Source organism: Eublepharis macularius, chromosome 6 (assembly GCF_028583425.1).
Source record: "Eublepharis macularius isolate TG4126 chromosome 6, MPM_Emac_v1.0, whole genome shotgun sequence".
Lineage (NCBI taxonomy): Eukaryota > Metazoa > Chordata > Lepidosauria > Squamata > Eublepharidae > Eublepharis > Eublepharis macularius.
Genome location: NC_072795.1, coordinates 120,509,916 through 120,535,244, shown reverse-complemented (window position 1 = coordinate 120,535,244; position 25,329 = coordinate 120,509,916). Strand labels below are relative to the sequence as shown.

Sequence of the window (25,329 nt, the reverse complement as noted above, 5' to 3'; positions counted from 1 at the left end):
GTGCTGGTTGTAATCCTTAAAAGCCTCACGTGGTCTGAGTCTGGATTATCTGAAGGATCACCTGCTGCCCCCCGCCCCCATGACTCTGCCCAATGGCTGATATCATCATCTGAAGCCCTTCTTTGTGTGCCACCAAGACATGAAATGAAGTCAGCTCTTTTCCAAGGATGGGTTCTCAAGTATACCACGCACTGCCTATACCTACCCTCTGCTTGGCCCAGATTGTGCTCAGATTCTGGGGCTAGGTACAGACAAACTTGTTTGTCATCAGTTTATGTTCGATTTTAATGTGATATTTTCATACTGGTATTTTAAAAATTATCTCTAAGTAGACTTGAGCACCTCTAGCAAAGAAAGCAGGAAATGATTAAAATAAAGTGAGCTAGTTCATATATTCAACCAGGGTTTTTTTTCAGCTGGAATGCGGTGCAACGGAGTTCCAGAACCTCTTGAAAATGGTCACATGGCTGGTGGCCCCGCCCCCCGATCTCCAGACAGAGGGGAGTTTAGATTGCCTTCCGCGCCACAGCGTGGAGGGCAATCTAAACTCCCCTCTGTCTGGAGAGCAGGGGGCGGGGCCACCAGCCATGTGACCATTTTCTCTGAGGGCAACCCACTGAGTTCTACCACCTCTCTTCCCAGAAAAAAAGCCCTGTATTCAACTGTAAATCATTCAATCATGATAATGGACCAGAAGCAACAGGAGCTGCAGGCTTCTTGCAATGAGTAGCAATGTGTAAAATTTACCTTCATGAATCCCCTTGTACAAATCCTTCCGAATAACAGTATGATTGGTACCAAGCTCGTAATTTAACAAACAACTATAATAGTTTTGATTTGGCAGTGGTTATCACAGCAATGACTGAAAAAAAAATCAGAAAAAAAGGAAATTTTAATTTAACTTGCTCTCAGAATATTGAAGTAATCTTTATTGAAAATATAAGATCTACAAAGCCACTGATCCCCAATCTGGAAGAGTTCATTAAATTGTGCACATTCATTTATAAGAGAACATCAGAGTGGCATAAAATTCAGCAATGGTCATTCTGAGATTTAAATTTTTGTAGTTGTTTCTGTTTGAAAGACTGTGCAAGAGCTGTTTTTCATAAACAAAACATTTTACAAGCCATGAATAATTCCATTATATAGTAGAAGAGAAGCAACAACATGACCAGCTATTTCCTCCCGTTGAGAGTTGTGCATTAAAGGTAAACATTTAAAAATTTCATGATTTGGAAAATTTATTTATGCACCAGATGAGACCGTAATTCATGCTGCTTATCAGCTACACACGATGCTAATATTGCTATATCTCTTCTCCACTGACGATTTCAGTAATACGCAATGTGTATAGCATACACCAAAACAGCATCCCACAAAAGGCGTACTGATTTCAAATTCAGCTGCCAGAATTTATAACCTTAGGTCTCTCCCCGTGACTTGACGCAGGAGTGGCTACAAAATAGTTTCTTTAAAAGCAGATGTCCTTGTTAGCCAGTCCCAGGCTGTTGGGGAAGCAAGCAGACAAGGAGTGCAAGCTGCCAGAAGTAGAGTCAACTTTTATTTTCTGAACTGTAAGCACCGAAGGGAAAACACATATACGTAATATAAAAAGGGCAACAAAACTATTTGCTTCACCATTGTGCATTTTTAGATTTGATTATTGGTCAGTGTTTAAAAAAGCACACTGCATGCAGCCTTCAATATGCAGCACCAACGCCACCATGAGGTACGGGTGTGGGAATGATAAGCTCCCTGGCCCTAAAAACAAACATACCTCTCACTGCTTCACTGGAGGCAAAGTAAAACATTTCAACAAACTTAGCTGTTTTAAAAAAAAAACCAAGGAGAGAAACAGGCATACATAAATGGTGACCAAGGCACAATAGGACTACAGCAAAGAGCCCCTGAGACTCTGGTCTGGGTTTATACCATTCCCTTTCACTATACAAGTAAGAAGAGTTAGGAAAAATATAATACAAACTCTTTTACAGGAAATATTTACAGGAAATACACTACTTGTCTTAAGCATGTATAGCTTTGTAAATCATTTAAAAAAGACCTTTATTTAAAAGTAGTAATGCAAAGATTGGTCCATTTTTAAAAACCAGCAAGCAAAGATCTAATAACTTCACTAAGGTTAAATTGTATTAAAATATACTTCTGCAGTATTGCTACAATTGGGGTAAATACATTTTGAACATCCTGATGAATTCTAAATAGATTGAGCAATTTTACAGCATTTGGTTAAAAAAAAACCTTGAAATTGCCACTAAGAGTGTAACAATAATGCTTAAAAGGAATATTGTTTCAGGTGGGTAGCTGTGTTAGTCTATAGTAGCAGAATAAAATTCGAGCCCAGCAGCCCCCTAATACCAACACAATTTAAAGTGCTACTGGACTCTTAATTTTGTTCTAAAAGAAATATAGTAATTTAAAGTCATGCCTTCTATTCAGCATACTGGCAACTATATACAGGAAAACACAAAGTCCAGGAAGATAGGTTTTTTTTCTTCCTTCTAAACAAAGGTTTAATTATCTACCTCTGTGATCTCGGGAACTCTGAACTCTCCAACAAAAATACTGACATGCCGTGTAGTCTGTGATAACCAGTGCATTAACTGACAGTTTCCCGTTAAACAAGAAGGGAATGGGTGGGTCATTGTCTAAGTAAGAAGCATTAAAAGGTACGGCCCCTGGTCCAGCTCGTCACACTTTCTGTGCATACGACTAATGGACCCAGAAGCAGATGAATAGTTACTCCTATCAGATGCATCTAGTGTTTGGTTAAGAACCAAAGCACATCCAACATGTTTCTGTGGATCAGCGGCATACGTGGCTCTCTGGTTTCTTACGCCACGAGGAAGCTTTCAGAAGATGCATGAAATGGTCCGAGAAGGCAGCAGGAATACATGCAAATTAAAATTCCTGAGAGCTGAGTGCTAGCTATTCTCTATGCATGTAAAGGAGAAAAAAAAATACGAGTACTAAAACTTGTTGGGGACAGTGAATGGGAGACAGTTGTTTTGTGCCTAAAAAGCTCATACCACAATAAATCACGCTTGAAAGTGGCAAAGCGTTTTTTGCTCTTGTGAGCCAATATGGGTAGCTCTCTTGAATTAGTGCTAGAGAACAAAGCTGGGATCATTGCACATAAAGTTATTATTAGATCTGGCTCTTCCACCTTCTATCAAGAACGTACAAATTAAATACTTTTTGAGTCTCTCAAATGTTGAAAGGATTTTTCTAACAATCTTTGGCTAGCAAAGATTTTTTATGATTAAATACTCTAAAAGGCATATAATTTACCATAGCTTGCAATCCTTACTATGGCCATAATCCGAACAAGAGGACAGGAGCAAGCTACGCACACAGATGGAGGCTCACTTGAGGCCACAGCTGTTCCTACTGCCAAAGAGAGACAAGCCACTTTTAAACAGCAGAAGGCAGGTGCCATCCCTCCCTACAGGTAGACTTCTGCCCTTTACGTACATTTTGATACCTAAAACAGTTGATTTCTGCCCTTTACAAACATTCTGACATCTAAGACAGTTGATGAGGAAAAGCAAACTAATTAAGTTGTTTAAGTTTCACGTTCTGGTGGATTTTTCCCCCCTACTGTCAACAGCTTATACAATGGCTATATGAAAGAACTTTAAGCCACAACTGTGTCTAATCTCAAACTGCAGAAAAAACATGATTTACAGTTTGTTTAATGATCTATTCATAGACAAGAAAATCTTGGAAAAGAAACCTCCTTTTGGAGTGTCGTGGTAGAGGTTTTCTGGAAGAGTGGCAATCAGCAACTCGGGAATTTTTTTTTTTTGTATAAGTGCTTCAATCAGAAGGTCCTGAGTTGAGTGGTTCACTCGAACACTACACAAGTCTGCCGTTTAGTCTATAGGAATGTGCATAGCCTGTATCACTTGAGCTGCCTTGTAAACTGCAGTGGTCTTCGGCATCACTGGAGCTTCCACTACTGTCCATTTCAGCTGGTGTAAATTCAATTCCTTCAATGTCTACCTCTAAATGAAACATGAGAGAGAAAATTTTCAGACCACAAGGAAGGAAACCAATCAGAACACATGGTAAGTATACAGAATGTTTAACCGTATTACAACCCGCGTGGTGAAGTGGTTAGTCAGATTAGGACCTGGGAGACCCAAGTTCAAATTCCTACACAGCCATAAAGCTTACTGGGTGACCCTGGACCTCTCTCAGCCTAACCTATTGCACAGAGATGTTGTCACGACAAAAAATAGAGGCGATCATATCTGTTCACTGCCCTGAGCTCCTTGGAGGAAAGTTCTGCTGAAAATGTATAGACTGATTAATTTTCTTTTTCTCCAACAACTATACTGTGAAGTATGTTACTATTATTTCCTCTGTATGGTAGATGGGTGATTCAAATGGAGAGAAAGCAGCTTTATGGATCAAGGATCCATAAAGGATCAAACTAGAAGAGATGCTGAAAGATCTGTAACAGGATCTTCAGCATGTTTTTCCTTTGAAAATAGCAACCATAGGAGGTCCTGATTTTGGTCAGGAGCACAAAATGGCACACTTTGTCATTTTCCACCCCCACCCCTCACCACTACCCAATATTTGCTTTATTGGGGGAAATGTACAAGTATCAGCTTTGGGGGGGCCAAAGGCTCGGGAAATATTCCAGTCTCAACAGAAATCAGGGCCTTACCTATCTGCTGTTTGCAAAGGTAAAATGCACAGATCTTCCAACATCTCATCTGGTTTGTAGCTAACACATACTGGCAAGTTCATGGGAGGAGAGATTCAACCAGGAACTTTTAGCTACTGTCCTAAATCAACTGTCATTTTTGCATAACATTATGGAAGTCTGCGCTGAAATTCCAGTCACATTTATGTTTTTCTAAACCCCATTTTAAAAAATGAAAATAAACACGGAAACTTAGAGAACCGCTATGTAGCTCCTTTAACAGATTCAACAGTAAAACTCTTGACTTTTTTATCCTGTTTTAAACTGTTACTGAGAAGGCACAGAAAACAAATACTCCAAACAAGTAAAGGAAAAACGGGCAGACAATCCTGCAACATCACCAAGATCCTGCGTAGTAGCAGCTATACAAGTCTCTGCCTGCTGCTAGAAAAAATACATCTGAATTAGTAGTTACAGAGCACCCAGGGACATTAAAACCAGGAATTTAAATGTAAACATTGCACTTCAACTGCCAGGCTTATACTACACATTCACATTTTCACTACAGCTCCCTGAGGAGGTCAGGAAGGCTCTCACAGTTCTGTCTTTCCCCACCACAAACTGTGTAAAACCGGATTGTTTATTAGGAAGGTGTTTTTATAAAAGAAATGTGGCTATAGTATAATGGAATGGTTCAAGAAGGTGCTTGTACAAAAGGAATAGGTTTGTAGTCTATGACAGTATATGTCTTATGTTGTTCGTAGTGCATTATTTTCTACTTTTGCTATTCTTTTTTTTTGCATTTTTTTTACATTTATCTCATACCTTTTTTTGCATCATTTCTAATTTTTGTAATCTTACTCCTATTACATTTATTGGATGTTTCCTGTTTCAATCATTTCATTGTTTGATGGGGGGGGAGTAGGAAATGGCAGCCCTCCTGCTGCACCTTGTAAAGGTTTTCCAATCTCCTAGAGGTGGGTAGATTTTGTCCAAGATTCCTTCATCCATTTTAGGCTTAAGGTCATTTATCTAAAGCTGTTATTCTTTGAGTAGTCCTCTGTGCATTCACATTAAAAGGCCTTGTGCCTCTGCCTTGATTTTGGAAACTTCTAGAGCTACAGAACAGATGCAAAAACCCCTCCTTCAGGGACACGCGTTTTTTGACTGTGCATGCTCCGAGAAGAAGAGCTGCACCCGCTGTGGGGATGGTGGGTGGACTGTGTGAATGCACAGATGACCACTCAAAGATCTACCACCCTTTTTTATCCACCTCTAGGCAACCTCAAAAGATTAAAACTCGCTGAATAACTCTTATGCTGTGGAGAGGGGCAACCTTATCACAGAGAGTCTGCGGAGGTACGTGAGGTGTGAAGCTGTGACCACAGAAATAAGGGGAATCAGCAAACTTTATAAAGCAACTGGATTCAACTAGAGAGAGACCCCATGATGAATCAGAAGCTCTCTCCTTCCAAACAAGTAAATAAGATGTTGACGATGGATGAGAAAGTAGCTTTAAGGAACAAGTAGTCATTACAACTCCTTGGGTCTTTGATGAAAGTCTCCAGGAGGCTTGAGCAGTTGGCTGGTTCTTTGGTTTGGAATACCTCTTTTAAGAATACTGAAGAGGAAGCCCATAGGAATCTTTAGCAGATTAATAAAAAGGATAAGTTTAATACCTACTGTACCAGTCGTAAGGATACTATCATAGGATAAGAAAATAGCTTTTTCTTTTACAGGAAAATGGAACAGAATAGGTGATACCCAAAGACTTGGCAGTGAGCCTGCATCTTCTGTCCAAAGACTAGACTAGAAGACTTCTGCCCATGAAGAGGAAGTACTCTAATCTACTCTTATTGTCAGCAGGCAGGGCAGCAGATCCAAGACTGTGTATTTGGAGCCCATTTTGTATTGTGCTGGATATTGTATTTATAACTATTCTTTAGTTTGATTATTTATTCCTAACTTATGACTCTGGCACCTTGCACTTTAAATATACATTTTAATACTTTGTATAAACAGCTTTATTGACTGCACTGATTGTGGTTCATGGGAAGGGACTTCCCCCCTCCCTTTTTTTGAGCTTTCATATCCTGTGACTGCCTTTCATGTTTGGCTCACTCTGTAAAAACCCTGGCAACTTCTGCTTACTTTCCAGGATCAAGCTGAAGGAAGTGTCATAAGCTCCCATAAAAAGAACTGGTAAAGGCCCGTTATGGCCAGGTAGTTAGCAACATGCAGGGCAAGTGATGAGGAGGAATGAAGTTTCCTGTCATGGACACCAAACTTATGGGTCTCCCGGTCAACTGAATGTGAGGCAGAATGTTGTTTGTAACAACTACCAAAGAAATAGCTCAGGGGGATGCAAATGGGAATTAGTTATCTTCCTATATAAACCTACACATGCTTTCCAATTTTCTGGCTGTGGTTTCCATTTTAAAATATGGGGGTGTAGCATCATCTGCTTGACAAAAACCATGGATGACTTCAACTGCTCACACTGACTGGATAAAATATGTGCTCAAATCATGCCACAGACACAAAGTTTCTGGATACCTTAAACGACAGCGCATTGGAATACCTCTGAAAGAAGGGGAAATGCAGCATCCCCTTTGCCTGTTTTTTTTTCCAGAACTAACAACAGTGAGGAGAGCAGCTTTGTGTAGTGAAACTGCCCAAGGGAGACATATTCAACTCTGCCTTCTGTCCTATGCCACGGCCCCAATCCCAGCTGAGGCACCATGCACGGCTACTGCCCTTTAACCACCAACTACATCTCCCTGCATTACATTTGTTTTAGCCCCAAGGCTTCCAGGTATGTCACTAAGCAATCATTCTCAATACCTCCCTTAATGCCTTAATCTTATCTTTTAACATTTTTCTTAAGGCTGCTTATCTGAAAAATATTCTATTGTGGTTATCCAGTTCCTCCAAATTTAAAACAATTAGAGCCATTCCTCATGCAGGAAACTGTCTTTAGCAGCTTTTGCACATTTACATATTCAAGTAACATAACAAACCAATATTCTGCTTACCTTGTTCAGAATCAGTGGATATTGTTGATCCCAGGCTATCTGTGCGGATTCGCTCCAGGCCCTGCATGGAGAGTTGTTCCAATTTACGCTTGAGGTAGCGATGTTCTCGTTGTAATTGTTCCTTAATATTTAGAGCTTTTCGGTCCTGTTCTTCCAATTTCTAATAAAATCAATGAAATCCATTTATTTCTTATTGTGCTGATTATTTTTGTGGCATAGGTACATGCAATGTTAAGCATTTCACAAAGTGGAGAACTTCTGTATACTATTTTTTTTGTATTGTCACCTATGTCAGCAGAAAACACAGAGAAAATTTTATCACAGAGTAAAAATACTTCATTTTTTCATTAGTACTAAACAATACAGTAACTTCTGTTCCTGCTTGAAAGGTACAGATTGATCAAATCCAATGGTCAACCCCTAAGACTAAGCAAATCAATCTTCACAAAATACATAGCAGCAACACCACCAAAACATGCTATGGCTACACTGCTGGCAGCAGATGCATTTTTACAAATATTCAGTATTGAGTTGTAAACAAAACCAAGTAACTGGAGGGGACATATGCCTCAACAGTACTAGAGTGTTGCTGAGAGGCAGGGAGCAGATTCCGTGAGTATGACATGCAAAGAGGGCCAGTGGGGCGGCTGGTGGGGCCTGGGGCCACCTCCTTTCCTCTCACCTATTTGTGAGCCCCTCCTTGCCACTTGTGCTCCCCAGTGCTGCCAAGAGGATGCATGGTACCACGCACTGCCCAGTGCCATTAGGGGTGTGAAGAAAATGGCCTTTTCTGATTCAAACTGTAGCCATGTTTTAAATCTTGGCTCAGGCTTTGAGGCCTGCCTGAGAAACCTGCCTGAGAAAGATGCAGAGCTTACAGGAACTCTTTGGTATACACTGATCTTGTAAATAAGACGATGGGCTAGCTTGTTAGCTCCTCAGACTTCCATGATACACTTTGGAGCCAATTAACATTCTTGAACAGAAGTGGGCACAAACCAGAAAAAAACGAACCGTATGGTTTGTGGTTCAAACCATGAACCGCCACGAAGTTTGCCCAGTTCGTGAACCGGTTCATTTAGTTCATGAAAATGTCACTTCTGGGGGCATTCCCGGGCATTCCTAAGATCAGAAGAAGTTCCTCCCCCTCCGTTGCCTAGGAAACAGATCGATTGGTGCTGTGCTTTCTGCAGTGACAAACCAAAAAATGAACCAAATGAACCAGCCTAAAGTTCATCATGGTTCATGGGAAATGTGCTCTGACGAACCGCTGGTTCACAAACCACGAACTGGTCTGGTTCGTGACGAATTTTGAGTTGTATTTCAGTTCGTGCCCATCTCTATTCTTGAACCATCAGCGCATTTGCACCTGCGAGAAAGGGGTGGCACCAAAAGCTGTAGATTTGGTCTTACTCCTGCCCTCTCATGTACGCACCTAGCAACGGTGACATCAGCTTTTGTGGTCCTGACTGGCTAACAGGACTGAGCCACTTAGGTTCCCAAAACCCATAAAAATAGCTTACCATCATGGAACTGCACGCTTTAGTCAAGCTTGAGTCACTTACACTTAGCTTTGCTATGGCACCACTCCTGGCTCTGATTCTGTAAGATGAAAGTCCCTATGCAACCATCTTTTTGTCTGCTGTGATGAACAACTGAAGTTCTGTGTGCCTCTTTGCAAGAGATTCTTAATATTTTGCACTTATGCCTAACTTCTGTTTGCCTTCTGGAATACCGCAGTATGTAGTTGGTGCTTACATGCTGTAGGTTTTGTTATTTTATCCCCACAGTCTTGTCTATTTTTAATATCTTTGTACCTTAAATAATTATATTTTTACTTCTGTGTGGTTCTTGACTCTGAGACCTTAAAGTCACGATCCCTCTGTTGAACCCACTTTGTGAAACCCCTGGACCATCTACTAAGTAAAACTTTGTTCCAAGAACTCTGCTTGCAAGACAACCTTGCAAGGTAGACCTTCCATTTTAATTCCCTGATAGGCTTGGAGATGTGTCTCTTTACTCCAGTACCTAGGAACAGACAAAGGGACTGGTGGCAGCTACCAGGGCAAATGTGAGAACAGTCTCTCATTGCCAGTTTGTTTAAGTTTTGTCTAAAAGGTGGCTGGACTCTGTGCGCGCTCTCCCTGCTCCAGAGAGATGGTGGACTCCAGCTAACCTTGACAAGGGGAGAGGTGTGTGAGTTGTTCAGGTGACTGGGAGCACGTGTTGAGTGGTCTCCCAAGCTAGCAAGGGCAGTTGGTGGGGGGGACTCTTCCCAGGGTCTGCCAAAACCTGGAACCAATATAGTTGAATCCTGGCTGCACAGGATTCAACTGTGAACCATGACAGAAATTAAAAATGTGTGATCTACTTAGACTGACTCCAGTATGTGACTACTGAGGCTTTAGGGGTAGCTTGTTGGTTTTGTTCACTCTTGTTACTTTGCTTTCCTCCGTATGTGGTTTACTTGCTTGGTTTACTTGCTTGAGTCATCTGGAGGTATCACTGATGAAAGCATCTTGTTTATTCCTTTCCATAAAACCTGCATTATGATGCTTAATATGAAGGAAACTGATTTATAAATAAGAGAGCTGGACTTAAGAGTACTTTTTAATCCTACAATCCAATTTTCTGTATGTTTCCTTAGGAGTAAAGAGTTTTACCCCTAGTGAAATGTTGGAAGGGAAATAGAGAATTGAATCCAGTATTGTACTGTATATTACAACAGCTTTGCCCAAGAAGGGACAGCTGCATTACTCTAGAAAATGATTATTACAATAAAAGTTGTGTTATCCAGCACCTGCTTAACCAGCAAACTCAGTTAACCAGCCATGCCAGATTTCAGGCTGCTCTACTGTTGCCTGTACTTGAGGAAGATTTGGTGGCAGAGGAGGGGACTCTGGCACTGGCTGCTTGCACTGCTGCCAAGCAGATAGCACTTGTAGCTGGAAGACAGCTGAGAAGTATTTCTTGCTGTCATGTGAGAGCAAGAAAAAAAGAGAGCAGAGAGTGCCTCTCGGCCCTGGGCATCACCTGCGCAGCAGAGGGTGATGAATGGGTCGTGTCCACAAGCGAGATTTGGCGGAGAAACACACTCTGCTCCTCCTCGGTTTGCTATCACGTGAGTGCAGCAGCACTAAGCATTAGAGTAGTGGGTTGTGTGTCCTGAACAGGTCTGCCCATGGCTGCTGCCCACTCAATGTAGCTGTCTTAGTAAGAGCCTTCCCCCCTTCCTTAGACTGTTTATTTCTAAATTTGAAATTGTAACACATTCACATGTGATGTAAAAAAACAGGACCTATTTTACAAAGACATAAATCTTTAGCATTATGAATCTGGAAAGAGATTTTACAACTGAGTTCTTGCCAACAGTACATTCTACTGTCATACATTACAATACATTTTTGAACAAACAGGCAATAAAACTATAATTTTGTTTTTCATTTAGTATATATGTATCACTTTAAATGCAAATATTCTTATACCATATTCTTTCACAGAGTCCGTATAGGAAATATATACCTAAGAAATCTGAGATATAATTTGGATTTTCTATACTTTTCAGTAGTTCTGAGCTTTAGTCCATTATCACGATTTTCCAAATTTTATTAAACCAGACTAAGATTTTAGGTGTTTTTTCCCCACTTCCAATTCTTGCCACTAGGAATCTGGTAAAAGCTTTGTCAACCAACCAGTTTGATTCACTGAATAAAAGCTAAATAAATGTTCGACAGTAGTTTCATCTATGCATACTGTACACCTTATTCAAATCACAACTCTATGTTGGTTTCAAACTTTCAATGTCATTTAAGTAGTTTCCTAGAATGGCACTAGAATATTTTCTGTGAAAGAATTCTAACAACTGCATCCTCGTAAGGTGAAAAATCTGCAGCAGAAACCTACAAAAAGCTTATCCTGCAACAAGACAAATCAGTTTGTGGGCAAGTAAAACTTGCTACGAGTCATTCTTCACAAGGGCATCCAAAATATTTTGTTCTTCCACTATCTTCTGCAAAGGTCAGTCTAAAAACTGTGGGTGAACATGGATCCTTGGGTTTCACAAAGAAAGGGGGGGGGAATCAACATTATGAACTGTAGTAAGTCCTAGCTATTATTGGAGGGCTATACATTCATTTCCCTTCTTAGGCAACTCACAAGTTAAAATCCTATGCTGGAGTTGGTTCTACCAAGAAGTGAAGATATAATAGATAAAATGGTCGCAGGTGTAAGCGCTGGAGGAAGACACACTTGATTTAATTGGAGGAGATTAAACTAGAACTAGGCTCAGCAGCAGTTTGTGTGGTACAGCACAAGGAGAGATCTCACTTCCACCACTACTGGAGGAGGAGAGGGATGTGGTGCCCTTACTAGAGGGCATCAGGTGGCAGCGACACAACATTGGGGCTGCAGCCACAGTACCATGTAGGTGCAGCTATTGAATGGAGAGCAGATCCTGGTATCACTACTTATTGGTGCCAAGTTCTGCTATCCATTCAGCCTACATGGAGCTGCAGCCCCAGCCCCAGCCCCAGAATCTCTACTGCTGCCTCCAAAAGCATTCCAATAAGAGCATCATATCCTCCTTCAGCAGCACTGCACAGGAGAAGTGGGACTCCTACCCTGCACCCCTCCACACAAGGCCCTGCTGATCAGGATGCCTAAAAGGCAAATATGTGAGCTAGCAAGATGATAGATTATGGACTTTACGGGCATGTATACAGAAGCAAAACTATAGAATTCTTCTGGGCAAAGACCAACAACAGTCTGCATACCAATCAAGATGCAAAGAGGTGGCTCCAGATCTAACTGGATGAAAAGAGCCTTTAAAAGAATGGTAGGAAATTTTTAAAAAGAGCTTGTAACAACTGGGATTTAATCATCAAACGAAACACTACAGGAGGGAAGAGAATGTGGAAAGAGCCGTGTTGAATCATCCAACTGAAATGGAATAAAAGGCCATCAACCCAATGCACTTAAGGCGCACCAAAGAAAGTACACTTTTTAATCACTTCACAAACAACTTGTGAGTGTGGAAATTAAGTTTGTGGGTACAAATGTTGTCAAATGTTTTGAAAGCAGAAGCAGAAAAATATCAAAGAAAGGGGGGTCTACTAGCAGAAAGTCAGAAAAAACATAATAAAACATAGGTTAATGCAGATAATCCTTGAAGGTGCATGGAATGGACAGGCATGCTAAAAAAATGAAAAAGACATAATATGTGCTTAGCTGCCACTAGAATCATGGTTGGCAGCACAAAAATTGTAGAACAAAAAACAAATTTAAAAAATTGAATATTTTAAAAAATATGCTAAGATGATATTATGAAAAACCGTTACAAATTCAGTAGTGCAAAGCACGTAGGGACATTGGTTAAGCTCCTCAGATGGTAGCAACTGCAGAGGAAGGATGCCACAGCATTGACTGATCACAAGGGGAGCTTGCCAATATGAGAAGGCTACAATGAAGGCAAATTCCATTTTTGGATGAATAATGGAAGGTGTTTTTTGCAAGGATAAGGAAGCACTGGTACCTTGCAAAGGCACTGGTGAAGTCACATCTGGAATAGCGTCTCCAGATTTGGTCAGCCATTTTCAAGAACAAGTTCAAGCTGGAATAGGTACAAAGAACAGTAACTACAATGCTAACAAGATGGAAAATGTACTGTATGCGTGGAGATTGTGTGTTTTGCCTGTTTAGTTAGAGTAAGGAGGCTGGTAAATTTCCCTGCAGCTGTTCTCCACTCACATCAGTATGCCACAGATATGATTACCAACAAGCATGGGTACAGCGATGGTTTATCTTTGGAATGACAGCTAACAGAAAACAGGCTAAGAATTCCCTAACATGCCAGTTCTTTAATGGAAATCATGCCCAGCTGAGAGAGCATCATGCTGCAAAATGGGACGAAGCTTTATTATACACGGTTTAAGTACCTCAAATAGTTTTCCTTTTAAAAAACACAAATTCTGAAATAATATCCCTGAAAAAGTTATTGGAGCAGAGAAATGTACAGGCTTCAAGACATGACTGGTATTTTTAAAGGAAATACTGCCACTAGTGCAGGTAATTTCAAGTGTGCTTTTATGATCAGTAAGAGTTTATTTCTCCTGCATGTTATTCTCCTGGAGGTGCCGAAAAAGAAAATACTATCATACAGGGCTCAAAGTTCCCTTGGGATGATGTCATAGACGGTTTCTGCTCATAAGCCAGTCCTCTATGGGAATTGTGCCTTTCTTTGTAGATTGCAGCTTGGCTCATTTACAAGATCATCTTGACCTATTTGCCCGGGAGGTGCCTTGAACTGCACAAGCAAAGGCATATAGCACAACATGAGCTCCCTTATGTCAGTTGAACAATTATGGGCTGGCAGGGATTAGACTATATGACCTTTTTAGTCTCTCCCTCTCTCATTTTATGAAATCTATTTGCAGTTCCTGAGAACACTCGTCTAAAAAAAACCCCAAGAAACATTTTAGTTTCATTAGTTTTAAACAAGATTTGAGTCCAACAGCACTTTGAAAACCAGCAAGATTTTCAGGGTATGAGCTTTCAAGAGTCAACACTCCCTTCATCAGATGCAAGGATAAATGAAGCCTAATCAAACCGCATTGTACCTTTGCATCCTAATGCCTTTCCTTAAACACCCCGTCCACCTTCTGGATGGGATATAAAGACTCAAGAATCTTCATTCCTACTTGAATCTGAACAAGAGAGCTTTGACCTAAAAAGCTCACAGCTTGAAGATTTGGTTGGTCTTCAAGGTGCTGTGGGACTTGAATTTTGATGTTCTACTGCAGACCAACACAGCTACCCATCTAAAATTAATCTGAAAATTACACTTGCCACTTTCTAATTCAGATGATCAAAAATTAACCATAATACCCATCTTATCCAGAAAAATCACATAATTATTATTCTAAAATAATTATATGAACTGTGCAACAACCATACTGCACATGTGTGCAAAGTTAAGAGGTTGGACATCTAGGCTTACTTGCTTACTAGAACTGACAAGCAAACACAATATTTTAGCCTTCAAAGGTTCACGCTGTTAGAAAACACAGATATGTTTCCCATTCTACCAGCTCCAAGGCTTTTCACCTAACAATTAGTGCAGCAGAACACAAGTTACACACTAATGGTTAAACAGGACTCTTAGACTGGTTTTCAAGATCCAGTTTGGTCAGTGACATTTGTCATCGTCAAACCACTCCTCCCACTGCCTTCCTGGCTTTGTTTTCAATCTTTTAAAAACATTGTCTATATCATATATATCAACCTGCAGTTGTTATAATAGGCGACGCTGGTTCTATTCTCAGCTTTCATTTTAAAAAAGGAGCAAGTCTCTAGCCCCATAGTGGACATATGCCTTTCCCCCTATATCTCTGCAACGGAAGGGGCTAGAGACTTACTTTTATTAAAAATAAAAGCTGGGAATTCATAGAATCTGTTGCACCTATTATTACAACAGTAGGTTAATATATTGATATGAAATTGATGATTTAAAAAAAACCTGCAAAAGCCCTGGTGGCCCAGGGGAGAGATGTGGTGGCCACTCCTGGCACCAGAAAAAGCAGCGCGCTTTGAAAAGCACATGGAAGCTGCTGCTCTTGGCTCCCTCCCAAAAGAGATCAGTTTAATAATAATAACTGTGCTTAAATACTGCTCTTCTAGACAGATTAGTGCCTCACCCAGAGCGGTGAACAAGTTATTATTATTATTATCCCCACAATACAGCTGGGGCTGAGAGGAGTGACTTACCCAAGGCCACCTGCTGAGGTCATGGCAGTAGTGGGATTCGAACCAATAGAGTGCTGATTCACAGCCAAACCACTTAACCACTGTGCTACAATGGGTTTACTCCACCAGTTCCAACCTCTTATCTCTTGCATCTGGGTCAGCCTGGGCAGGGCTCTCTGGTTTGGACTGCAGAGCAGGGGACTTCATTATAGGTGGCAGAGTTGCTCCCCTTTTAGGCTTCCCCATGTGAAGACTGGAAATGTGTTAATTTTCTATCTTTAAAAAAAATCAGCACTTATATTGATAAGTGCAAAAAAGAAAAGGGTGTGTGTGTGCGTGCTGAGGTATCACCAATGATGCCATTGACAACGACAGCATCCTTGCTTGAAAATCCTGATTATTTAAGGCATGAGGAAGAAAATAAATCCTCTCCATAAGTGTAAAATTCAAAGCAAAGGCAAACTTGTGGAAGAACTGATTTCAATACGATCAACGGATAAGCAAATAGGGGTAAGTCAAGCATCCGGAAAAACCTACAATCTCATTCAGCTCTCTTGTAGGATCCCTCTTTCCCAGCAACTGCGACACACCCTGTAGCTTCCCCATCTGAAGTATGCACATTTCTGCACCGCCTTATCAGAACTATAGTCCCATGCACAGCCACCAAATTCGTATTGTTACAAGTCTGTTCCAGTTGTCTCAGGATGTGTGGTTTGTGTTCTTGGTCAGTGACAACCACATGATCCAATGTTTCTTACTAAGAAAGGCAGGCAAAGTGTTAGATCAGGAATATTTTGCATATGCATCTTTTCATAACTACCAATTTGTGTTTATCTGGGGGAAGGAGACAACTAAGTGCCCTATCCAACCATATGGTTTTTATATTGCATCATGACGAAAACTTGCTCCATCCGGCTGTCTTCAGGTACTTAAGACCCTAAAGCATATGAACCAGCTTATGCAGGAAAATATGTAGAAGTAGCTACTGCACAGGTCCAATGCTGCTCAACTTGCATGTCAACAAATATTTCGATATCAGTAAATTCAGATGTCAACTATGTTCATCTGAAGTTTTCAGCATACCTGATATTATTTTAAAGGCTAATGTTTGTGCACTGGTAATTTCTAGGATAGGATGTACCTACAGGTACATCAATGTAATGTGAAAACACATTAGAGTTACGTTTCAGACAGACATACCCATGCTAATCACAGAATTATTTGGATGTTAGACAATGGGTAATGGAGTCTACCCCACAGCCTGAAGCAGAATATTCCATACCTAAAGCTGAACAAGAAATTTAGGACAAGGGTGGTAGATTCTTGTCGTTAATAATAATAATAAAAAAGCCTTGAATTCACATAAGCAAAATATTCAAAACAAAATAGTTTGCTTTACCTTAATGTGTGTCTTGGCCCGTTTCAGCAGACTGAGTGTGGTATGTCTAGTGCTATCTGGCCCAAGAGGGACAAGCTGCTTTAGCTCCTCCAAATACAGCCGGAGCTTAGCCCGTCTGAAAATGGTAAAAATCAGAGCGTTATTTCCTCTGTAGTAAACTAATATAGGTAACAATTCCTTCTCTTTGCTACCTTCCACATAAAACTCACTTCCACAATTATGGATTCCTCGTTTTTTATCCCAATAATTTTTTGCACAAGACATGAATCTTATAGCATATTTCCTAGAAAAACATATTCTAGGAACAAAAGGAAAATAGACAGAGAGAGCTGAGTAGATAAAAACCAAGACTGTATAGCAAGCTAGTGTGAATGGTTGTCTTTTAGACTTTCTTCATTAATCCAATACTCCAAGGTAGTAAGATTACAAACAAGACAGATTCCCAAAAAGTATACTCATACCACATTGTGCAGCAAGAAGGCGCTGATCTGAACTATTCCTTTCATAAAGCAAGAAGTGTGGGGGGGGGGAGCAAAATCATGGGTATAAAAAGAGCTGCCCATGATGCAGCATCAGTAACAGCCCAAACTCATAATATATAGAAATACTGCAGGATAAAAATTCACAGCCATACAAGATGAGAAGAACAGATGAGAAGACATTTTTGCGGATCCCTTAAGTGACAAATTTCTGTAACCCCAGCACCTGAAAGAAATACTCAGCCTAGGGGCTGTCACTAAAATCTTTATTCCAGAAACTTGGAATACAATTTTCTAAAAAAAGAACCATTTCCTTCTATCACACAGTATTTTGCCAGAAACAAAATAAATACTCCTGACGGCAAAAATATTAACCCAATGCCATAAGGCATGGAGGTTTTACATATTGTTCTCCTGTATGTAATTGTCAAAACGCTTGTAGGAACTGGATACACTTGAGCCAAACAGAAACCAGGGCCACATACAAGAAATCCACACCTGAGTCAAACCCAGGGTTTGTGATGTCAGTTGTCTGAGGTGGGGGCTTGAGCTGCAGTTTGAAATGCAGAGTGTTCTGTTGACCACGCATGGACAAAAGGACAATCTTTCAACACTGATGTCATGAGGAAGCCTCTGGGGAGGTTCTTCAACATTACCATAAATGCTGTAGAGTTTTTAAATTGACGCAAGTATCACATCACAGACAGCAGGGGTTGTTTTTTACCCTTCATGGTAACGACCTCCTCTGGTCCCAGTGGAGCACTCTGGGGCTTTGCTCCCCTCCATGCCTTCACAGGGAACCCAAGACTTTAGGGACCTCTGGCGTTTCTCCCTCCTACTTGCTCTCTCTGTTCCACCGGTCTTTGTTCCACTCATTTTGAGAAGAGAATAACCATGTAGGAAGGGGCTGTAGTCCAGTGGCAGAACATTTGCTTGGCATACAGATGGCCCCAGGTCCGATCCCTGGCATCTCAAGCCGATCAGCACAAGGCAATTTCCACTCTTTTCTCCTGGCTGACATCTGTAATGCAGGCTCCTCAGCAGCTTCTCCCAGACTCTTTCTCACTCTCTGCCAGCCCTCTCTCTTTCCATCACTTCTATGCCTTTTTCCCCAGCTGCTATTCTTATCCTGAGCTTTGCCTCCACCATACCATCATCAAACAAGAACTTGGTACTAAAAATAGAGGTGGGAATTTATCACCAAATTCAGAAATATTGCCTATTTTTGAAACGGAGTATTTGTGAATATAACTTCACTGCAGTATTTAACACAATCTTAGCATCGGTTGATTCAGGTGGGTAGCCATGTTGGTCTTCAGTAGAATAGCAAGGTTTGAGTTCAGTAGCACCTTAAGAGACTCTGGAAATCTAGCTGGGCTCTGAGTTGCTACTGGACTTGAATCTGAGTACTATCAACAAGGACCTAAATGTACTGTAAGTCTTAATAAGACAGGTAGATTATTATTGCCAGTCCCCTGCTGGGGGCAGGGATCCCCTGCTCCCACCCTCCTCCCCCACTTATCTGGCCAGCAGGGAAAAAGGTAGGGACCGTGCCTCCTGGGTGGTGTGGCGCACCCAGGCTCCGCAGTGGGCTGATTTGAGCCCCAAATGGGCTGAATCGGGCATAAATTGGCCCACTGTGAAGTGCAGGAGCTCTCTAGGGCCCTCCCAGCAACATTCCTGTGCTCTGCAGTAGGCTGAATCGGGCCCATTTGGAGCCAAAATTGACCTGGTAGGAAGTGCGGGAGCACTCCAGGGCCTGTTGTGCCACCCAGGCAGCAATCCCACGCTCCACAGTGGGCCGATTTCAGCCCCAAATGGGCCCAATTCAGCCCCAAGATCTCAACAGCCAATCAAATATCCAGTCAAAGCCCCACCTGCCTATATCTACTTTCTAAAAATATTTGGCAGGTGCCAGGAAAGGTGCTGGCAGGTGCCGTGGCACCAACAGACACCAAGTTGGGGACCCATGAAATAAAATATTGTCTGTTTATACTTTCATAGCAGTAGTGGGATTTGAACTATTAGAGTGCTGACTCACAAGCCAACCACTGTGCTTCATAGATACACAAGTCAGCATACCAATGCTGCCATGCTCCCAGAACATCATATCTCATGGAGAACAAGTATGATTCACTAAATAATTGTAAGGAAGTTGTCAGCTCAAACTCAACTTTTGATAAAAATGGGTGGACTTGTGTCCAGAGTCGTGTTTTCAGGCTCTAGCCTAGCTAGATATGTGCTGGCTGGGATTATTAGTAACGCCTGGAGAGCAGTCGTGGAGTTCCCCAGTTATTCAGTCTTGGGAAACTGTTTTCAGAGAGGCTCTATGTATATTCCCTAGATTTTCACACAGCTGAAATGCTAATTAACAGCTTGGCCCTGATTGGCTCTTGAGTTGCCGGATCATGCTTGAAGTTCTAGAAAAGACAGCTTCTCAGCTCACCCAGTTTCCATTTCTATTCGTTCCATCTCAGCATGTCCCTATGCCAGACCAACTAGGCATGGAGGGAGCACGCATTCTACCAGATGGGTAAGATGATCAACCAAATGGATGCTACTTAAGGAAGCAGGCTCTTTAAGTTTTTAGTTAGGCAGATTTTATGTAGCAACAGTAAGTTTTTTTTTGTTTTATGTCTGTTTCCTGTGTGAGAGTGCTTTATGCTTCTGCAAACACTCCTTAAAGCTAATAAATATAATTTTAATTAAGACGAGTCTGAAATTCATGACTTGGGCATGGGTACAGCCCAGAATGAACCCAGAGATTAGAAAGCCAAGGCCCCAGGGTAAGATAGAACTTTCAGACTCACAAAAGAAAATGGAAGTGTGTCCCACCTTGTCTGATTGCTGGACTGGCTGTGATCAGCGCCCATAATTAGGAGGACTGGGACAGCTATCCCTTCAAGAATGGGTGGGTGAAGCCCACTGTGTTGAGAACTCCAATTAGGCAAGAAAAATGTTATACCCAGAAAGAGCAACCTTCATCTGGCAATTCTTGACCCCAAACTCAATGCTAAGGAACATTATCTATCTTTGCAGGTACAATATATCAGCCAATATTTAGGGACCCAATATAGAAGACCCTTGTGCTTTTTCCCCCTGATGTGATCTTGGACATTTTTTGAAGGTTACACTGTAATTAAGGGAGGGATCTTTAAATACTGGATTCTCTTCTGGGCCGTTTCCAGACGGCTTACCTTCTGCTGCTCCATGCTGCAACGTCGCGGCTCGTGCAGGGGGGGGGAAACGAAATATCGCGTTTTCTCACGCGAGTTTTGCGCGATGTTGCGCAAAACTCGCACGAGAAAACGTGCTATTTCGCGTTTTCTCCGGCACGAGCCGCAACGTTGCGGCATGGAGCGGCAGAAGGTAAGCCATCTGGAAAAGGCCCTGGTCAGAAATGTTTCCAATGTTGTAAGTTAAGCTGGAGATGCCAAAACTGAGCAGATCTGTTTCAAAGACGATGATGTAGATTCACCTGTTCCCAAAGTGTTGCTTGGAACATCAATGGTTAATTGCACCTTGCTCATTTTGTAAATTGTTGGCAGCAGATGCAAATCTCCAATAATAATGGCCATTGAGAGATGAGTTTCCTATCATGCAGCCTACACTTAAAAGTTGACCAAGTTGACCACTGTGCCACCAGCACATAGGGGGGTGAAAGAGGCAAAATGTCAACTACTGACAGAGAAAGAAAAACTAGTGAATGAGCCCCCTCCACACAAACTGACTTTAAAATGCTGCTGCAAGAAATGAAAGAATTAAGCAGCAAGGTGCATCTAGTGGGACCAAGTCAAGGGGAGGGGGGAGAGACAAGGCAAAGACAAAGGGCCAAAGGCTGAAGAAACAAGGCCACAACTTTATCGGTTACAGAAGAAAGGAGAACTGGCATAGCATAGGGCGCGGATCCAAACATCGTCTGGCCCGCCTGCACAGAGGACCACTTGAACAATGCAAGCTACGGGGAAACAATCTGCTCTTTGTGGTCCCTCTGCATTCCCTACAGGCAAAAAAGACTCACAAGCTCAATTACCTGTTGGAAGGAACCAAGTATTTATAGTAGTATAAGACATGGAAAACTGTACTGCCAAATGCAGCATTCTTCCTGGCTCCAACACAAAGATCTAATTTTAGGAATGCACAAGGCTGAGTCAAGGGGGCTGTGCCGCAGAGCTCAAAAAACAGGATGCCATGGGAAGATGCCACTGATGTGACACTTGCTGTCGTGGAATGCACCCAAGTAAGATCTCGAAGTGGATGATGTGCCAGATTACAGCAGAGCGCGATCAACACAGTTATCCAATAATGAAAGTGGTGACTGGATACTTTATAGCTCTTCCTAGGACCTTCATAACATAAGAACACAGTAGGTGCTTCCGTGTCTAGTAGTTTTAGCAACATAAAATCCTGTAATCTCCAGGAAATAATCATCTGTTCCACATCCAAAGTAGGCTGGAAAAAGTAAAAATCAGATTCCACCTTAGGGAGGAGTTCAACACTAGAGTGCAAGACCATCTTAACCTGTTGCGTTGGAACACTGGGCACACTGTTCACTTGAGCACTTCGTAGGAGTCAAGTCCTGATCATGGCCTTGAAAAACTGTTTTAATTAGAGAAAAAAAGATTTGCCAATCACCCCTGAGATTCCAGGGCCAAAATATCAGCTAGACAATACTCACAAGTAGACATGGGCACAAATCAAAATACGAATCTAATTTCGTGACGAATCGGGCCAATTCATGTTTCATGAAAATGTGTTTTGTGGGGCCATGGTTTTCACAAAATTCGTAACTTTTTGGCCCAATTCGTTCAATTTGTGATGCCAGACAGGCTGGCACCCCTCAGAATAAAATTGATTCATCATTGAAGCAAGCAAAGAACAGTGTGGGGAACATGAAATGTTCTGAACTGAAAATGTGACAGAGGTTTTGAAACTATGGTTGGATGGTAGCATTGGCACAAATGACATCACGATCACAGGGGAACCAAGACACTGGTTACAAAGCATCATCTGAAGCTGGTGGTACAAGATATCTGAAACCAGGTGGCTTGTGCACAAGTCCCCTGAAGGGGTAGGAAGGCCATTATCCTTGGCAAGTTGATAATCATGCATGTGTATGTATTTGGTTAGGTGAAGATTAGATTTTATAACATTGAACTAGAGATTCATCTCTGCCACGAGGCACAGAATGCCACAGATATGTACAAGTAACCAAGAGAAGACATGGATGATAATGTCTTGAGGTGCAAGTAACACTACACGACTATCATAAACTTTATGAACACCAGCAAGACTCTTGACAAGTCAAAAGGAAAAACTTTAGTGGTACTGTTCTCTGGCATCTGTGAAATGGTGGACCTTCAGATGCTGTGAGCAAATGGTGATAAGACGCAAACGCTTACTACCTTATAAACAAAAACCACCTGGCAGAATGGGAGAGAATGGATGGTAAAGAGAGATGCCATTTGAAATTTTTTTGGATGGGTCAGTTTATTAATACCTTGGAGATTTAGTTTCAGGCATAAGTGCTGTTGCTCTACACTCATATCCCTAAAGGACTAGAACCCTTTCCCCATCATGCAGAGGCATATATCAATCATATTTATTTATTTGGGAAATGTATACATTGCCTCTCCAGACAGTGTTAAAACATGCAGCCATTAAGTTGACATCCAAGTAAAGAAATTAAGGCCTTATTTTAGAAGTTGAAAAGATTCCCCTTCACACAGTGCACAACTGACTCCTACGAGTAGAAAAAGCACCACATAAAATTATGTCGGAACAAACTTAACAAAGCTGAGTACATGAAATTCCCACTGACTTCCAATGGGAGAGGCTTAAAAAGTATTACTAAACTGTTCAGTGTAACTTACTTAATCAAAAGGTACATCAGGCATCAAACAGGAGAGCATTCTTATAAAGAGATTAGAACTACAACATAATGGATCAGTTCAAGTGGTTGCTTCTGTAAGGGAAAGTGTTATAGTATACTGCAGTGTCTACTGCACAAATCACCCCTTTTATACTATAATTTGTGTCTTCTACTTTTGTAGTCCTCTGTTCTGTATAGTATTGTCAACTTTTAAGTATTTTTTCTTTGCTCACATTAATTTTCCCGTTCTTCATTCCTAACCACACTGCATTGCCCTGTTCATCAGAAATATTTGCTGTTGACTGTTTTTATCATAATTTGTAATCCACCTTGAGTCTCAGAGAAAAAGCAGACGATTAATAGTGTAAATAAATAAACAAATTTAAAAGACTGCCACATGTGTATGCCAGTAGATACAATAGCTCTGCTATTTTATTGTTACTTACCTATGCTTCTCTAGTTCATTATGTGAAGACCTTTAAAAATAAAAATGTTGTGTTAGAGAAGTATTATCTCCTGAGAGAAAGCCTGTAGTTAAAATAAAAATGCATTTACAATCCAATTTACATTAAAAAAACAACCTTTTCTGGGGCTATTCTTTTGACTTGCCTACTTGCATAGCATTTGTTTATCTTATTTTCTCAAGTTTAATGAATAATAATGGGATCAACCTTGAATCTCTTTGATATGAATATTTAAAGTTCCAACACACCCTGTATAAAATTAAAGAAATCACAGAAAAGACAAAAATGAAAAAAAGCATTAATAAGATTCAAGATTGCCATTCTCTTAAACAGTGTAACTGAAGGTTATGACATACTGGACATATAATTAAAAGCAATTTTAGAAAGAGTTAATCCAGTCTAAGCCCATTTAAATTAAACTAACTCTGTTTAGGATTGCACTGTAAACCACGGCCAAATTTTGTAGCCACTGTAAGCATGACTTGAAAACCCGTATTCCAATATAAATTCTCCATTATGAACTCATACATTTTTATTTTTGTGCCATTTTCTGTTCCTTTGTATTTCATTTTTCCTTTTAAATCATGCATCTTAATGTTCTTTTTTATTTTGGTATATAATATATAAAAGGATGCAAGGAATATCTGCTATGTCAACAGGAAAAACTAAATGTTCCAATATACAAAAACAAAATGAAAAAGGCACATTTATATGTCCCTATGAACAATCATGCCATTTCAAGTCTTGCCTGGAGAACTCAAAGCAAAAAAACAAACAACTTTAGTAAGTGCCAGCTATTGCACCCTGGACACTTGATACTCTGGGCCGTTGTGGAGCAAATGTCTGAATGCAGCCAGTGAGTCTTTTGTATGGAAAGTATGCACTTTGGATGAGGTACAATGGTAACCGTATCAACAAGTTAGTGCTGTTATGCAAGGAACAGCCGTGCTTTCAATGTTGAACTGGACATATAAAAAGCGAGATAAAATGAGCTAGCATGGTGTAGTGATTAGTGTAAGACAAGGATCTGTTAGACCCAGTTCAAATTGCCACTTTGCCACTGAAGCTTGCTGGGTGATCTTGTCACACACACTCACACTAACCTACCTAACAGGGCTGTTTGGAGGAGAGGTGAACAATGAGATCTGCTATGGGTCCCCATTGGAGAGAACTGAAGTAAATAAATGAAGATAGGCCTTTGGGAATCAGCCACATTTGCATTATTTAATACATTTCTAGACTGCTTTTACATTTTAAAGCTAAATTCCCCATTGTGATGCCTGTGGGTGCCATGGTGCCCAACAGTACTTTCCCTGGTGCCTGCCAAGTTTTTCAGAAAGTGGATGGGGTATTTGTAAGACAGAACTTGTTACTGGCTGCCCTCATTCAAATGAGTTTTTCATGGATGCAATAGCAGTAGCTGCCTCTGGAGAACTGGGAGGAATAGTAAGCATCGAGGTTAGTGCTTCCATTCCCTCTTCTCTTTTCCCCTCCTCTCCCCAGGCTTTCCTTTGTTTCTTTTTATTCCCATTTGCAATCATTTTGCAAACTGTGACAGCCATTTTGGATTTGGCTTCACTTGTTGTGACAGCCATTTTGCGGTGATTCTCACTATTCCCTCTCGAAATTCCAATGGTGCCTGCAGGTGCAAAAAGATTGGGGACC

General features: G+C 41.0%; 1 protein-coding gene across 2 annotated transcripts in view; it reads right to left on the bottom strand.

The window, feature by feature from the left end:
• Positions 1–906: 906 nt before the first annotated feature.
• MXD4 (MAX dimerization protein 4) overlaps positions 907–25,329 on the bottom strand; it is a 28,028-nt gene continuing 3,605 nt past the window's right edge. For both annotated transcript variants that reach the window (XM_054983044.1, XM_054983045.1), the window contains 4 exons: positions 23,647–23,676; positions 16,850–16,964; positions 7,711–7,870; positions 907–4,025 (listed from right to left, as the gene is read on the bottom strand). In XM_054983044.1, the coding sequence (XP_054839019.1) occupies positions 3,877–4,025; positions 7,711–7,870; positions 16,850–16,964; positions 23,647–23,676 (454 nt within the window). In that variant the 3' untranslated portion in view covers positions 907–3,876. The remainder of the gene's footprint in view (positions 4,026–7,710; positions 7,871–16,849; positions 16,965–23,646; positions 23,677–25,329) is intronic.